The sequence below is a fragment of the Neolamprologus multifasciatus genome, chromosome 19 (assembly GCF_963576455.1).
Source record: "Neolamprologus multifasciatus chromosome 19, fNeoMul1.2, whole genome shotgun sequence".
Lineage (NCBI taxonomy): Eukaryota > Metazoa > Chordata > Actinopteri > Cichliformes > Cichlidae > Neolamprologus > Neolamprologus multifasciatus.
Genome location: NC_140457.1, coordinates 26,097,792 through 26,115,480, shown reverse-complemented (window position 1 = coordinate 26,115,480; position 17,689 = coordinate 26,097,792). Strand labels below are relative to the sequence as shown.

Genomic DNA, 17,689 nt, shown 5'->3' with positions numbered 1-17,689 from the left:
AAATTTATTTTGAGTGTCTTCATAGTTTTATTTTTGAAATACACCAATTCTTATATACTGCAGGAAAAACTAAAATAAATATTATAGTGCAAATTTGCAAAAAAGCAGCATATGCATCAAAATAAACTATTTCCAGCAGTGCAATATGAGTCCTAAGCATCCCAGAAACGACACAGAAAGTCATAAAGTCAAACATAACTTTTAAAAACACCAGTATAGGCTCATGAGGCCCTGATGGTAAAAAACGTCATTTCCGCAAAAATGACATCACTTCCGGTTTCGGGCAGGTCATGGCGGACATGCGATAGTTTGCCCTGACGTCTATTCCAACGTAGGAAGTGTTATAACAGCTGATCGGATCGGCAAAGCGTGTTTCTGGAATATTATGTTTTTGTTGGTGCAAGTGCTTTTTATGCAGTTTTTGCAAAGCTATATGTGGAAGGAAACTGTGACCTAGGACAAGCTGATGGCATAAGATGTAAGTACAACTCCTCCGGTTTCATATGCAAAAAAAATTATTGCGCTAGCTTATGCGGTTGCAGAGCTACAGGGATTTAAAAGTAGTTGCGCAAAACAGAGCGTGCCCGCTCTGGTTTTAAAGGGTTAATAAGATGTAAATTGTAATACACACTGAGTAAAATGATACTGCCAAACAAACTGGTCTGGGTTTTTTTTTGTTTTGATGCATACTGAATTATCCAGGTAAGGAAATCCCAGAAAGTTGATTCTGTTCATCTGGATGTAGAGTTTTCAGTGGAAGAAACATTTCGTTCTTTTAGTATTAATGTAAACCAGCTTCTGAGGGCAGTTTTCATCATATTCAATAGTCATTCAACATCTCCGAGAATGTTGGTTCCATGACTTTTCTGAGCAGTTTGAGTAATTTAAACCAAATCTCAGAAAAGTTTGCATTTTATTGCTTTTACAGCTTTTATTGATACAGTTCGTAAATCACTGCTTTAAGCCTTCAAACCACGTTAATAGAAAAGGGTCTTCAGAGAAATATCTGTGCCTTATATCTGAATGCAATCAGCCGCAGTGGACAATATTTGACAGAATCTGACTGTAGCTGCCTGTGTTTGACTCCCATCAGGCCAGCCGTCCTTGCTGTGCCGCTTGTTATTATTTGGCGTTCTGCCTAAATGCCTTCACCACCTCAGACAAACCGTGAAACGCTGTGCTGCTCTGAACGCCTCCTCAGTTTTTACCGCCACTGTAAAGATGTGACTGCAGCAACAAACAGCACGCCGCAAATCATCCAGACAGCCACTAAACATGGATACCAAGCCTCTGCTTGGGTGTGTGTCAGAGGGTGCATTATGCCTCCTGACAAGGGTAATAAGATTGCAGAGTTGCTGCTGTGCGAAAACTTTTCAAAGATACAGGAGAGCAGGGATTCTCTATAAGTGGTTTTCAACTTTGAAGAGGGAAATCTAGCAGTATGACTGCTATGAAACAAGTGTACAGATTCACTGGATTAGAGGTAAAGTACATTAAACTAGTGTTTAACCTGTAGGCAAAAATTGCTGAAAAGCTGGCTTATAAACTGCTAGTTCCAAAGTTACTAAGGAAAAAATTATTTTGCCCAATCAGAGAACAGCACTCAGTCAGGTGGTTCCAATACTCACAGTCAAGGTGACACTGTCTGATCCCCTCCACATCTTCAGCATGAATAAACTGGTAGCACCTCTTCCCCACGATGTCCACTGGAGTCAGGTCCATGTAGTCACTGATTCTGAAACAAAGAGTACACGTTCCAAAGTGGTAAATGGTAAATGGACTGGCTCTTCTTTAGCACTTTTCCTGTCTACTCGAGCACTCGAGCATTCACAGAGCAGAGAGCAACTTAAGGTTCAGGATACCTTGCAGACTGGAGCAGCCAGGAATCGGACCAATAACCTTCCAGTTAGTAGATCATCTGCTATACCTCCTGATCTACAGCCGCCCCTGGTGGAAGCTCAACTGTATGTGTAATACACAAATACATGTCTAAAAGGCCCCATGATTTTGATTTTTTTTCATTTCACTTAAATGAAGCTTCACAGGTTTCACTTCTTTGAAAGTTCTAAACTTTTTGGTCATCATTTGTTTTTTACGCCACTTTCAAGAAAACACCACACGCTGGTTCTGTTATTCAGTTGCATTCGTTTAGCTTTTTCTGTTTAACATTTTCCAAAATGTTGTGTTTTCTGACATCTCACTTTGGTTTCTGAACTGTTGTTAAGATTTCTGAAGTGCTGCTGAGTTTTCGAGATTTGAAGCGATTCGAGCGATTCGAATTATGCATAATGTTAAATATAGAGAACACACTAATAGTTTCTTTATAAAATCGAAATTATTAAAACTAGAAGACATAGTGAAATTACAGACATTAACTATTATGTTTAGGGCAAAAAATAAAACACTACCTCTTAAGTTACAAAGTTTATTTGTATTGTGTGGCAGAAGGAAGTTTTATTTTAAGCACCGGTTTGCTCGAACCACACAAAGGCAAATGTGTCCAACAGTCATAGGCATAAGAAACTGGAATTCTCTCAGTGATCATCTTAAGTGTTTCTCAATTTAAAATCTGCTATAAGAATAAAATGATAAACCAATATGAAGAAGTTGAAAATAATAGAAGTTAATTGTAGAAAAATGATCATTTTAGTTTGAGATTTAGTGGTATTGCTCATTGTTGAGTATATTGTTCTGTTTGCTTTGTTTTGTTTTGTTATGTGCAGAATATTGTCAGAGTGTAATTTTGGTTGTAAGTGCCTACTTGTACTATCACAGAAAAGGGGGCAGCTGTCAATAAGAATTTATTCTTCTTCCTGCTCCTTTTCATGCATGGAAACAGTGTTACTTTAATTGAAAGGGAGGTTGTGTATGGGAAATGAATTACTGCTGTACCATGTGTGAAACAAAAAAATAAAAATAAAATAAAATAAATAAAAATTTCTTCGTGCTTTACAGAACGTTGTTGTCTTTTCAATTTTGTTGATGTTTCTGAAATGTTCTAAAATGGCACCTCGGGGCCACCGTATCTATTTGCCAGCGGTCAGCAAAAATTGAAGAAAGAATCTAATTTTGATAATCAATAACAAAGATTATATTTGCTCCTTTATAAGTGGAATTGCTGATGAAAAAATATCCACTTCCCCATGTTCTGTTCTGTTGCTTTGCTTCGGATGATAATCTTGCATCCATATCCCACCACAATAAGCTGCATGGAAATGTTGTGAAACTTTGAAACACATAGCTTGTCACACTGAGACAATTTTCTTTCTGCAGTTCTGGTATTCGATGATTACGAAGTCTGATTCAGGGGAGGCAAAAAAAGCTAATAAACCCAACAACAGAGACTGAAGCTGTCTGTCTATTGTACAGGTAACACATGTGAGCTTTAAAAAGCTTTAATTTGAACAAATTTGCCACAGGATAGACAGAACAATTTCCCCAGTTTCATTGTGACAGCGAGTGGGCGGTTGGAGGACTAATGTCTGGCAGGCAGATAACAGCACACTCTGTTCTTTAGAAAAAACCCATCCTCCCATTTTCTCATTCTCTTAGAAACTCATCCTCAAAATGGGGCTGTAATGGGAGCGACACTTGCCTGTTCACCACAGAGACGCTTTCTGTCGCTGCGCACTGAATATCATCATCTGCCTCGCATTGTGTCCCTTTTTCCACCCACCAATAAAGCAATCTGCCTACTATCATTTTCCCCTCCTCTCTTTCTATAATAAAACATGAAGGGTTTTTTTTTTTTTTGCCTGATATGAATCTCCTTGGTTGGCCGGTTAACTCCTGCATGAGATCCTGATACCTATCTGCTTTATCTGGACAGAGCAAAGGAGATAGATCCATCAGAGACATATTTCACTGTTAAACCGGGGAGGATTGGGTCAGGGTTCTCATGAATAAGATGCTCCGACAGGGAAGGCAACTTTTCTTCTTGAACAGCAGGTGTGAAAGATGAATGCAGAAGTAGTCGGTAGTCAGTTTTTTTGATATAATTTCTTGTGATATTTAATCACAATATAAGTGGAGCACTCTAAAATGTCCAATCAAAATAAACTAAGATGAACAGATAATTTTGTAGATAAAAAAACTCTTTTAAAATGTCCTTAAACATATCATTTACTCAGAAATACTATGTTCGTATGTATCAGCCGAAATATTACGTACACAATATGTGTGTAATATAAGGTGATATAAGTCAGTACATCATTAACTGATCATCAGAATCTGTGACTGCCTCTATAAAAGCTGACATTTTGGTAGTTTGCTCATCAGGAGCATTCAGGTATGTGTTAACACAACGTCAAGGAGGAAAGACATCTATAATTATCTTAAAGAAACAATTGCTGCCTATCAATCTGGGAAATTTCAGGACAATTCCAAGAAATTTGAAGTTGTATTAAAAGAAAGATAATCGACAAGTGAAAAACACTGAAGACAGTTGCCGATCTTCTTGGGAGTGGACGTCTCACCAAATTCACCCCAAGGTCACACTGTGTAAAATATCTAAGAGCAAAGTTGAGCGGAACGTGGAATAAGAAATTTGTGTCATATTGACCGAGAATGTTTTTACTGTCATTCACTTACACTCAAGTTTAAACACTGGCAACTTTCAGTGCTACCCCTCAACCTTCTAGTATCAATTTCAAAACCCGTCTTCTTCTCAAGTTATCAAAATCACAAGATTTTCAGAAAACTTGCCCAAAACAGTAAACAAGTTCTAAACTTTGACTTGAAACAAATGAAACTGTTTCCAGTCACTCAGTAGACAGTGTTAAAGACAGCTAGTGTTTACTTCTGCAGCACATTCAGCAATAAGTACAGCTGAGATTTAAACTGGGTTATTGGGCATGTTATTAATTTATTTATTAATTTTTTAATAATTTCTTTTCGTCCAATAAATCATGATAGTGTAATCTGTCATTTGCTGTTCATGTCACGTTTCTTGAAGTGTTACTAAGACATGGTAGGGACTAGATATTATTATAGAAACATGTCTTCTCAAAAAGTTTTCATATAAACTATATGTAACCCATAATAAGTTAATCAATGTATTAAATATGAACTAAAAAGCATTTTATACAATAAGACTAACAAAATTAAGAACGAAAATGATAGCTAAAGACCTACATGTTGTTTTTTTGTTGCGTTCTTTTCATTAAAAACTATTGTGCACTCTTTTTCAACAGATGACAAAAACAAAACAAAAAAACTCAGTTTTTGTGCTCTACCTGTTCTCACAGTAGACGATCTTTAGGTCCATGTTGACTCGGGTCACGAACATTTGGCAGTCGATGCGAACCTCGTTGATTGTTGGCGGCGGGAGAGCGTGAGCCACCGCCACCATCCCCATGATCTGATTGGGCACTGAACGGCTGTGCGTTAGAGCCATCCTGATCCGCAGGCGCCCTGTGACGTGGATCACCTGAAGGGGAAAAAACAAGTAAAGGAAAGTCAGAGAACTTTTTCATATGAAAACAAGCATTCACCTACATTTCTTTCTTTTTACTGAGAATCAGGATGTATGATAATGCAACTTTTGGCCTCGAAGAAGCTAAAGAAAGACATCAGCTCAGACTTTGTATAGATGATAACTAGGAAGCACTAATAACCTGCTGGTCAGCTCAAACTTGATGTCCAATTTAGAGGTGGACAAAAATGATACCAGTGTCATTATGTGTATGTAAGTGCAAATGTCTGTACTAACATATGAATATGTTTATCTGCTTGTCTGGAACAGGTTTCACTTATAAATGAGACACTGAGTCTCAATGGGACTACCTATATAAATAAAGGCTAAATAAAATTGAAAAAATACATATGTGAATATCTGTTTTGTATCGTAGTCTCTACTAAAATACAAATGTGCTCTATTCTCATTGGGTGGCTGTAGCTCAGGAGGTAAAGCACTTCCTCTACAAAGTGGAAGGCCGGCTCTTCAATCACCTACTCCTCTTGCCTGCGTGTCGAAGCATCCTTTAGCAAGATACTGAACTCCAAGTTCCCCTCAAGCTATCTATTGGAGTGTGTGAAGTTAAAATGTGTTTGTTTAAATGTGTGTAAATGGATAAGAAAGTGCTTCGAGTGCTCAAATAGACTAGAAAAGTACTATATACCAGTCTGTTTAGGTCTCCCAATTATTATGCTAGTAAACTTTATGTAAATCTTTATGAGGATACTGGCACTTCTTCCTTATCTTCATCTATCATCATATATAAATGCCCAAATGTCCAACATCCAAACTTACCAAAAACTCTCAAACAAGTTTGAGCTATCAAAGAACCATTTCCATGTGTGTCCTCCAAAGTAAGGACCACATAACATACTGTATGTGTCCTGTGGTTATGTGTCCCAGCTCATAAACAAAAACACAAACTGGTCCACACAAAAACTTATTGTTTCACACAAAAGCTGAAAAAGCAAAGTAAACATACTTCCTGTGCTATATTTTTGATAATGCTAGTGTTTGAATCGAGTCTCTATTCCATTCATGGTTCAGACAATGTATTAATGAAATCTGTAAGTTCTTTTAGTGATTTTGTTTTGTCTTTGACAGCTTTTCCTCTATCTTTCCTCTGCTGTCTGTCATCATTCCTGAGGGGAATTGAATGCATTAGTCAGGGATAAACCACGAGTGACCCCACATACACACGCATTCACGCACAAACAAGGCAACGCAAAGAATCCGATTAATCCGGCTTCTCGATCTGTGAATAGTGAGACGGTCGCAGAGCTTAGAGTCCTGATGTTACACCTATACATGCATATTTTCTTTATGCAGAAAAAAATCACAAACCTAAGCATGGGAACAAGATCAAACCAAGGTTACTGTAACTGCAAAAGCGGAAGAAAAACAGACAAGTCCTTCACTGTAATAGACAACCAAAGTTCTAGTGTCACTTTCATCTAACATTTTTTTCCACATAAATCTTTAGTCTCAGAAGTGTGAACTGAAAGCCCAGTTCTGTTAAGTTCACTTCATTCAGATCAGATGACAAGGGCAGTGGACTTTTTAGCCATATTATTTAACACAATGTAGGAGAGTGAAATAATGCCACAGGAATCGAGAAAAGTGTACTGAAACTGATTTTCAAGAATTGTTGTGAAGAGCTGTAACCACAGACAGATAAAGTTGATGAAGCTAGGTTTAGAAGAGAGTTGACAATTACTACCAGTATGGCTTCAGGTTGATAAAACAGCAGTACAAATGCGATGCTTGCTTTGAGAGTGTTGATGAAGAAGTATGGGCGAGGTTAGAAGGAGTTCAGTTCAATTCAATTTTATTTGTACAGTGCCCAAATCACAACAACAGTCGCTTCAAGGCGCTTTAAATTGTAAGGTAGACCCCACAATAATACATACAGAGAAAAACCCAACAATCATATGACTCCCTATGGGCACTTTGGCAACAGTGGGAAAGAAAAACTCCCTTTTAACAGGAAGAAACCTCCGGCAGAACCAGGCACAGGGAGGGGCAGCTGTCTGACACGGCCGGTTGGGGTGAGAGAAGGAAGACAGGACAAAAGACATGCTGTGTTTCTTTGTGGGTTTAGAGACACCTGATAGGGTTCCAAGACAGGAAGTACTGCAAGTCAAGAGTGGCACAGAAGTATTTGAGGATGGTGTAGGGCATGCAGAGAGATAACAGGAATCTGTTCTAAGCCTGTTCTTGTTTGCAGTGGTGATAGATGGGAGTCTTCATGGACTATTGTCTATGCAGATGATGACTGAGTCAGAGTAGACAGTAAGGGGAAGAAAGCCTGGAGAGGTAAAGGTATACTCTGGAGAGACGAGGAATGAAAGTCAGTAGAAGCAAGACAGAATACACATGTGAATGAGAGGGAGACAGGTTTAAGAGTGATGAAGCAAAGAGCAGAAGTCATGAAGAAGATTTATGGATGGAGTAAACGGAGGACATGCAGAGCATTGCTGTCTTAGAGAGGATGCTAGGGTGAGATACAGATGCAGGAAGATGACCGGTAAAGGCAGCAGCTGACAGACAAACATACACAATGGCATGAAAAGTGTTTCCCCCCTTCCTGAGTTTCTATTTTTTTATATGTTTATCAAAGTTCAATGTTTCAAATCACCAAATAAATGTAAATATTAGACAAAGATACCACAAGTAAACAAAAAATGCAGTTTCTTAATGAAGGTGTTTATTATTAAGGGGGAAAAGAAAAGAAATCCAAACCTAAATGGCCCCCAGAAAAAGTAGACCAAAAGACAGACAGCATATCGCGATCCAAGGAAATTCAGGACCAAATTATAATAAAATAAGTAGCTGAGATTCTCAATCTGGAAAAGGTTATAAGGCCATTTCTAAAGCTGTGGGACTCCAGCAAACCACAGTGAAAGTTAAACGGTAAAAACATGGAACAGTGGTGAACAAAATTAACCCAAGTTCAATGATGACTCATCCACGAGGTCACAAAAGACCCCAGAACAACATCCCAAGAACTGCAGGCCTCACTTGCCTCATTTAAGGTTCATGACCCCACCATAAGAAAGAAACTGGGCAAAATGGCATCCATGGCGAAGTTCCAAGACTGCTTACTGCTAAGCAAAAGGAACATAAAGGCTCATCTCACGTTTGCACAAAAACATCTTAATGATCCCCAAGACCTTTGGGAAAAGAGTCTGTTGACAGACGAGACAAGAGTTGAACTTTTTGGACGGTGTGTGTCCCGTTACATCTGTCATAAAACTAACAGAACATTTGTGAAAAGGAACATCATGTCAACAGTAAAATATGGTGGTGCTATTGTGATGGTCTGGGGCTGTTTTGCTGCCTCAGGACCTGGAAGACTTGCTGTGGTAAGTGGAACCTTGAATTCTGCTGTCTACCAAAACATCCTGAAGGAGAATGTCCAGCGATCTGTTCGTGACCTCAAACTGAAGACTTTGGAGTGGCCTAGTCAAAGTCCTAAACTGAATCCGATTGAGATGCTGTGGCATGACCTTGACAACCCTCCACAGCGATGTAAAAGACTTATTGGTTTAGGGAGCAATTCCTTTTTTTTTTGCACATGGCCATGCAGGTTTGGGTTTTGTTCCCCTAATAATAAACACTTAAATAAACACACACTAGAAACTGCATTTTGTGTTTACTTGTGTTATCTTTGTCTAATATTTAAATCTGTTTAATGATCTGAAACATTTAAGTGTGACAAACAAAAAATAGGAGGCATGATGAAGGCAAACACTTTTCAAACTACTAAGGAGACACATAAGCATGCAAAGTACCTATTTTTTCATTACATTATAAATTTCCATCACAGATTAAAAACAGTAATGAGTTGATTTGTCCTCAAGCAGATGAAGGGAGATGATCATACGCATGTTAGAAAATCCAGTCTTTCAAAGATTTAGCGGCAGCTCCATAATTTGTTAGATGGTTTTTGTAATTTTGCCTGGGTGCACACAGTTTAAATCAAATAATTAATATGTGATTGAAGTTTAGTCTTTCAGCTTCAACACAAGAGGTTTTTATGAAAAACTTCTGTGGTGGGGCGTGGTCTGCGGTGCCGTGCAGGGAGGGCGGACCCACCTGCACGGCAGGTCAGGGTTTGTGTGTGGTGTGATGTGAAATCAATAAAATGGCTCTAAATTATGATCTTTGGTCCCGCCGTGCCTTATTCACGCCACAACTTCACAGTGTCATGGGCTGGGTCGGGTGGCCCAGTGTTTGAGTTTTATGTATTTTTGTATCCATTTTTGATCTAGTTAATTTCTTAGTTGTTTCTGTCATCTCCCCCTGATTCGTGCGTCTACCTGTCATGTTTCATGTCTGTGTGGTTATGTTAAGTTCATGTCATGATTTATCTTCATGTCTCTGGGTTTCCTGTTTTATTTTGAAAGAGTCTGGTGTTCTTTGTTCACTGCGGTTTACTCTCCCCTGTGCTGTAATTATGTTTCATTCTATTCAGCTGTGTCCTCATGTGTCTCCACTTCCCCTGATCACCTCATGTGTGTATTTAGTCCTCAGTCTTGCTGTGTTCAGTGTCGCGTCGTCTGTGTTCTCACCTCCATGTTTTCGCGGTCAGTCTTTGCAGTGATCATCGTAGTCTCTGAGTCTTCTTAGTTTGTCACAGTATTAGTTTTCCCAGTTTAGTTATAGTCTAGTTTAGTCACGCTATCCCTGCTTTGTCTGTACACTTTGTCTTCAGCCATAATAAAGGCTCGCTTTCTGTTAAGTTCACTCCCGTCTACTCACTTGTGTACGCACCTGGGTCCATCACACACACCACCGCACGGCCTGTCTCCACAGACCGTGACACATAGTGACTTTTCTTTTTCTTCTCCACAGTTCCAGTTTTAGAATTCAACTTATTTTTGCGATACATTGTTCTGACCTTATATCCTGAGGACTTGATGTGCACGCCTCTCTTTGTGAGTGTAGATTTCATCCGGATGAAGAAGGACCGTTCCAGGGTGTTATCAGGAGCCAGAAGACTGGGACTGCTGGATTCGACTGCGACAAAAACAGACAATACAAAAACTGAGTCTGATAAATGTTTCTCTTTCTGAGTGTATTATGCAAAATAAACGGAATGAAAAAAAATCATACAATGCTCTATAAGATTAGTTTAGTTCTATATTCCAAATGTCAAACAAAACACTTAAAATGTAACAGGTAAGTTGAAATAGTTTTAAAGAAGCCTTTTTGTTTGGTATTTTTTAAAAAGTCATCATACAAGGATATGATTTACAACTTGAATAAATCAAAGCCATCAACTGCTAGTTTTAAGTCTTCTTGCTTCCTTGTAAGTCTTTACTGTATGGGCATGTATAACAACCATCAAGGTAATTAAAGTCAACAAAAACTAAAAACTAAACCTACATGTGCAAAAACAGTTTAGTTCAGTAAAACAAAATAAATACAGAAAAACAGACTTTTCATAAAAAATATATTTATATATACACACATGCAATTTAATTAACTGTATGTGCATTTTTGAATAATTTCAAGTATATATAGAACACTTAATTATGCAAGTTATTAATCAGACTGAACCTAAATAACCTAAAGTCCAGGTGGAATGAAACTGAAAACAGTGCATAGCAACATTAATTAAAAAAAAGATTAGTTTACTTTATGATGGTTCACCAAAAGTGTACAGTGCAGAAAACTGTAATGGGCTCAAACACAAGTGAAGCATTTTTTAATGGGTGTAAAACAAATAAACACATTCATACTGTCAGTTCAGCCAGTCAGCCAATCACAGCTGCAGTCAACCCGTCAATCAAATCAAAGCAGCTCATGACACTCAAACGGGGAAATGTCAAAACACATCAGAAGAGGATGACGCAGCAATTAGATGCAAAGTAAAGGGTTAAGGTTAACAGCTTGAAAACTACAATCTTCTGATATTAGAACTATTAAAATAAGCCTCATGTAATTGTTGAAAGACTGAAATTTGATGCTTCCTTTAGCAAAGTTAACACAATTGCTCAGACGACTCCTAACTGATAGGTTAACAGCCTGTGGCAGCCTGGCCCTTCAGAACATGAAATCCTCACACAAGAAGTCAATTTTTTCAGCAGCCTTCAAAGTTCAGCCAGTGATCTTACATCAAATCAGGAGGCAGCAATGCTTACGTAAGGTGAGATGCTTCATTTGTCAGCAGCTGTCAGCTTTCAGAAATCAGCTGCATATTCATAACTTCTCCGTCCATCAGAGGAAGTGATGTGAGGAGAGACAGCCAGGAAATGTTCCCTTACACTTAAACATGATGACCAACAGTGTTCAGTACGAACACAATCCAGGTTGCTTAAGTGTACAAAATGTCAAAATTCACTTGGAATTGAGGCTACGTCCACACGTACACGGGTATTTTTGAAAACGGAGATTTTCTGTTTTCGTTTTAAAAAATAATCCCGTCCACACGTAAACGCAGAAATGAAGGAAAACGCTGCTAGGAACATGCCAAAGCAACAGGTGGCGATATATTCCTAACCGTGCAGAAATGTTGGCCAATCAGAAGTCTAGAAGCCTCGGTGGGAAAAAGTAAACGAGGATGGGGCATAGAAGCAGAACCGAGTCGTATGTGTGGAGGGACAGTAACTGTGTGTGTATATGGAAGCATTTAAACACTGCAGAGAGCATAATTAACAGTATTGTAGAAACTCATTTCACCGAAACAATAACGTGGCGCACAGTGTGACGTCAAAAAAGGCGCACACCTTTGACGCTGCGTTTTCTGCATTTTCTCCGTTTTTCTCGTCAACACGTAAATGCAAAAACTGAGTTTTCAAAAATATCCACCCTGGCCGGAGTTTTTAAAAATCTGTTTTCAGTGACCAAAAACGCCGTTTACGTGTGGACGAAAGGTGCAAACGCATAGAAAAATCTGCGTTTTCAAAAATACCCAGGTACGTGTGGACGTAGCCTAAGCATGGTAATATGGGAGTGTTATTTTTGTAGCATTATTCCCAGATGTGTCTGGAGAGCTGTACTTGTGAATGTGTAACAGTGTATTCAGATTTTCAAGAGTTGAAGCTGGTTAAGGTTACAGAAAGGTTGTGATCATGTAAGTTCAATCAGACTCACCAAATTATTTTTCTTTGAACTAATCCACAGACTTTGGAGTCAAAGCCTGTGTAGAATTTCCATGTAGCCCCAACCACCTCCTGCTGACTCATACACAGTTTGTGAATGCATTATTTCATTCACTGAAAAACACAACACTGTGCATCTCTGTGTAACTCAGTCAGGGATTATGTTGCTCCCAAACACAGTAACAATTTTGGAAAAGAGTGGGAAAGTCATGTGAATTTTTTTTGCCCCATCCTCCATCAGAAATTCTCAAAGAGCAGCACAGGGTACGATTAATCATCACAATCAAATCGCGATCGTTCACTTGGAAGAAGAGACTCAAATGGGAAGACAAGCTAAAGTCACAAAATCCAAATTTGATTCAAACACAAGCGGTCAGTCAGAGAAAGTAAACAAGTGAAAGAAGGGGCTGACAAAGGGCAAAAAACCAAAACACAGACTGATCGATGAGAAACGTAAAACAAGAAAAAGAAAGTGAACCAAAACTCAAAACTATAGCACACATCCTTTAGACGTGTAAGATAAGATAACTCTTGTGCTGGATAATTTCCTACAGCTTTTATCAAATTAAAAAAAGCTAATCCAAGTCCATATTTGTAATTCTAAACATACTGGGTTATTTGTTTTCTATTTGCTTGTGAACATTTAAGGTAATGTGAAAGCACAATTTAACCACAGACAGCGATCAACATGTTATCCTGCAGTTTACACCCACCAACGCCGCTTCCTGCAACTTTAGCACGACGCAGAACCGGAACATTTCCTTCCAACATGTAAATCCTTTTCTGATGTCTCAACACAGTTGTTCAGGTTGGTGAGCACTAAAAGGCTACTTGCTTTTCCCTCTGTTGCAGGTCTTTATTTTTCTTTGTTTCAGGAGGCAACTCCCCTAACACACACACACACACACACACACACACACACACATGCACAACCATGCACGCTTATGCATGCACACAGTCAGGTCTCTGGTGGATGTGGCAGTTTGATCAGCACTGATATGTGTTGACAACGTCTAATCTGAAAAAATTGAAAGAAATGAATTAATATGCAAATTCATCCTTTATAATATAAACGTCCTTGAAGAGAGGAAGACAGGAGGGAGGGGGGGAGGGGGTGAATGAGAGAAAAAGGGAGTGAGGGAAAAAAGGAGAGAGGGAAAGCATGGGGGTGGAAAGACTGGAGAAAATAAAGGAGGAAGTGAGGGAAAAATAAGAGAAATACAAATTTGAATGTGAAACAGGTAGACAGAAAGAAAAGAAGACATTTAAGAAAAATGTTGAAAGAAAAAGGAAAGGAGATGAAGCATGGAATAAAAATACTGACAACCACTCATGCTACCCATCAGAAGATTTTCAAAAAACGTGACCTTGACCTTCAGGTCAAAATCACTGACATTCAAACTCATCTGAGTAGATACAACAACGGTATTAACTTGACTCTCCTACAGCACTTCATTCTTGAGTTATCACATTCACAAACACAGGTGTGCACACTGCTCACTTGATCCAGAGATGAAAATGAAAAAGAAAACCAAACAATTCTAAACAAGTGGAGCAAAAGCAAAAGATGTGGAGAGAGCAGGAGATGGAAGGGGAGGAAGGAAGAGAAAAGAAAGAGAAAAGAGGCAGAGGGAGGAAAAAAGAAATGAAGTGAAGGCGATGAGACTTGGGTAAAGGGAAGGTTTAGAAAAGAAGTGGGAGAAAGAATGAAGTAAGAACAAAGTGAAATGTAACAGGAATGGAAAAAGGACAAAGTGAAAAATAGGCAGGGATATCTGAGGAAAAAGGGGAAACAAAAGGGGAAGGAGCAATAGGAGAAGAAGGAGGGAAAGGAAAGGACATGAAGCTTCCCAGGAGGAGCTACAAATCTTCATCTCCACCCCCTCCCTCTTCTTCTCTTCCATCCCACCACCAGTCGCTCCTAAAGGAAAACAGCAGCCGATCTGACGGAGAATAATGATGATGGAGGGAGAGAGGGAATGGAAGAGAGAGAGGACAGACAAATGACAGGGGAGCTGGACCCCCCCACTCCCCCCCCCCCCCTTCTGTCTTTGTTATTCTCTTTGAATTAATGGGATTAGTTTCTGCATGCATACACACACTCACTCACTTGAGATATCACATTCACTGTCATACACACCTCTTTTCATTTTGACACACACAAACACACACAGGTTGTGTGCTTGTTTGCAATTAAACAATTTCTGCATGAATGAAGTGAAGGAAGGACTGAAACAGCAAGAGAAGGAAGAAAGGCGAGGAGAGAGAAGAGCAAAGTAATCCACGTGACGAAGAACAGGAAGACGACTGGAGTAGAAAGAAAAATATAAAAAGAACAAGAAGACAGAAGGAGAGAGAGAGAAAAAAAGAGTCAAAGGGGAGGAGGAGGGTGGTGAAGAGATGAAGAATCGTAGAGATGCATCAGGAAAGAGCAGGGAACAAAGGGGCTCTGAGCAGGAGCAACAGAAATTATAAAAAAGGAAAAAACAGAAGGAGAGTTTAAGAGTCAAAATAGAGAAATAATAGCAAAAAGAATGAGAAAAAGAGCATAGGAAATGGGAGCAAGGGTATGAAAAAAATGAGGATGACAGAAAAAAGAAGGAAAACTTGAAAATTAGCACAAAAAAGAAACAGTGTGGAGGAAAAGAAAAGAAGCACAAATTTAGGCATAAAGCAAGGAAAAAGTAGGGGAAGTGTGAGCAAGAAAATATAAACAGATGGAAAGGAAATGGAGGAGGAATAAGAGGAGAAGGAAATTAAGGAAAATGGTGTAAAAGTAGACGAAATATCAGATGAAAGGATGGAAAGGAGGAAAGAGGAAGTCAAGAGAGAATAAGTTGTACAGCAATAGAAGGTATGAAGAGGATGGACAGTGTAGGGAGCAACAACAGGAGAAGAAGACGAGATGGAAAAGGAGGAAGCTGTGAGAGTAGAGAACTGGGAGAAAAGAATAACAGGATGAAAAGAGGAAGAGATGATCTGGGGGAGGAGGAAGAGGAGGAGGGGTGAGTTCTGTTGTAAAAGAAGTGAAAGGAAGAGGAGGAGTGGAGGGAATAAGAACAAGTAAAAGATTACAGGAAAGAAGAGGAGGAAGAGTGGAGGGAGTCTGAAAGAACGCAGAGAGGGGAAAAAAGACAAACAGAATAAAAAGAAGAGAGACGAGGAGGAGGAGCAGGATCATGTGGGGATTCAGAGGTGTTTTCTCATTCTGCTCATTCGGCGTGCGTAGCCATGGCGTCTTCGGGGACGACGCTCCTACAAGACAAAGATTAGCGCTACAAAGGCAGCAGGTGGCTACCGGCTCTGCCGCCGCCCGACTCTGGGACCTAATTATCTACGGCACTGAAACTTTCCCTCGTTTGAAGGACAAATGATTAATTAAAAAGAACAACTCACCTACGCCTGTGATCTGTGGACAATACCCAGAGTGCTGAGGGTTTCTTTCCACCAGTGTGTGTGTGTGTGTGTGTGTGTGTGTGTGTGTGTGTGTGTGTGTGTGTGTGTGTGTGTGCAATTGCTGGGAAGTCTCAGTGGGACAGGGTATCATTGTCAGACACTCTAATAACGTTGCCTGGTTCAGGGAGCCCGTTGTGTCCGACTGATAACTAGCTAACGTGACAGAGGAGCGTGGGGCGAGACAAAGCAAGCTACAGCAAGGTCACTGCAACCTCCACCAGCTGCCGCTGCAGCCACAGCTAAGCGCCGCTACGACAAACTAAAGGAAGAGTGAGGAAAACACACTAATTTAACAAGAGGCGTGTAATACAGCAGATAAGGCAGACACATGTAGCACATTAATGAGTCATTTAGCAACTTTAAGTGGCTGAAAAGAGAAGCTCACAACAAATTAATCAGACTGACAGCGAAGCAGAAGTGTGCTTAAAAGACATCGCAAAGGCTCTGATGTTTCCAGTGTTGAGAAAACAAAATGGCAGAAAGAAAACGTGGATCAGGCCTAGGGATGGGTACCGGTATCCGGTGCCATCATGGCACCGGTTCTGACATAAACGGTAGTAACCAGACCGAAAAGCAGCGCGCATTTCGGTGCTTTATTTCGGTGCTTTTTTTTCCTGAGCTGTGATACACTTTCTTCTTCCTTACATTTCTATTGGCGGTTGGCAAACAACTGAAAGGTGCATTACCGCCACCAACTGGTATGGAATGATACACTTTAGATTCTAGCCAATCATTTTACGTTTCAAGGATAGTAGGCGGGTCCAGGTACGTACGTTCTTTTAGAGCAGAGCTACAGATTAAAAATGCCCAAGGCAAAGCGGTCAAAAGTCTGGCTGTACTTCACAGCAAAAGATGCAAACTCAGCAGCCTGCAACAAGTGCTTTAAGCTGATACTGTCAAAGGAGGTCACACTTTAAATCCGATGAACCTAGCCCTGCCAGTGTAGCAGAAATGATGATGGCAGCAGCAGCCGTTCTTCTCTGCGTGAGTAGCTTAATGTTGTTCGTGTGTAATTTACGTTGAGTAAGCTAACCGCGTTATTAAATTAATGCATGTAACGTGAACTAGCAAACACCATCATAGCTACATGCGGCTGTCTTCTTGTTTGATGGCAGATACTCCCTTCACCCTGGCCAAAAAGGCTAAAATGACCGAAGAAAAAGTGGAAAACAGCTAAACATGAGAGGTTTTTGGACAAAGTTTGTGTTTTTTCCATTGTTTAAGCACTGCTTCCAGCCCAGAGTGATACCATATATGCCCTATACCTGCAGAAAAGACTAACATTGTTATCTTTTTACAAAAAAAACAGCTGAACATGAGAGGTTTTTGGACCAATTTTGTGTTTTCCATTCTTTAGGCACCGGTTTGGGCACCGTTTAAGCACCGGCACCGTTTCAAAAGTACCGGTTTGGCACCGGTATCGGATAAAACCTAAACGATACCCATCCCTAATCAGGCCAGAGGTGATTGATACTTTCAATTTGAGATACTAGGAAGAGTTAGGGGATGATCATAGGGAAGTTCTATGAGAAATACATACATACAGTATTGAAAATCAGCTTAGAAAACACTGGACAGAACTTTTAGTGTCCTGTGTACTTTAACAGAAGAGGCGCAACATGTTAAGTTGTAAAAAGCTTCTACTGGTACTGATTCTGCGTGGCTAATG

The 17,689-nt window shown here is 39.7% G+C and overlaps 1 protein-coding gene and 1 long non-coding RNA gene across 5 annotated transcripts in view; one reads left to right on the top strand and one right to left on the bottom strand.

Annotated features, from left to right (window-relative positions):
• Positions 1-17,689, bottom strand: part of npas3 (neuronal PAS domain protein 3) — a 404,340-nt gene that overhangs the window by 31,811 nt on the left and 354,840 nt on the right. For all 4 annotated transcript variants that reach the window (XM_085143173.1, XM_085143174.1, XM_085143175.1 and 1 more), the window contains 3 exons: positions 10,359-10,477; positions 5,235-5,428; positions 1,629-1,735 (listed from right to left, as the gene is read on the bottom strand). In XM_085143173.1, coding sequence (XP_084999299.1) covers positions 1,629-1,735; positions 5,235-5,428; positions 10,359-10,477 — 420 coding nt within the window. The remainder of the gene's footprint in view (positions 1-1,628; positions 1,736-5,234; positions 5,429-10,358; positions 10,478-17,689) is intronic.
• Positions 11,812-12,400, top strand: LOC146496715 (uncharacterized). Its single transcript, XR_014871154.1, has 2 exons — positions 11,812-11,893; positions 11,926-12,400. It is a non-coding gene; the product is annotated as an uncharacterized LOC146496715 (long non-coding RNA).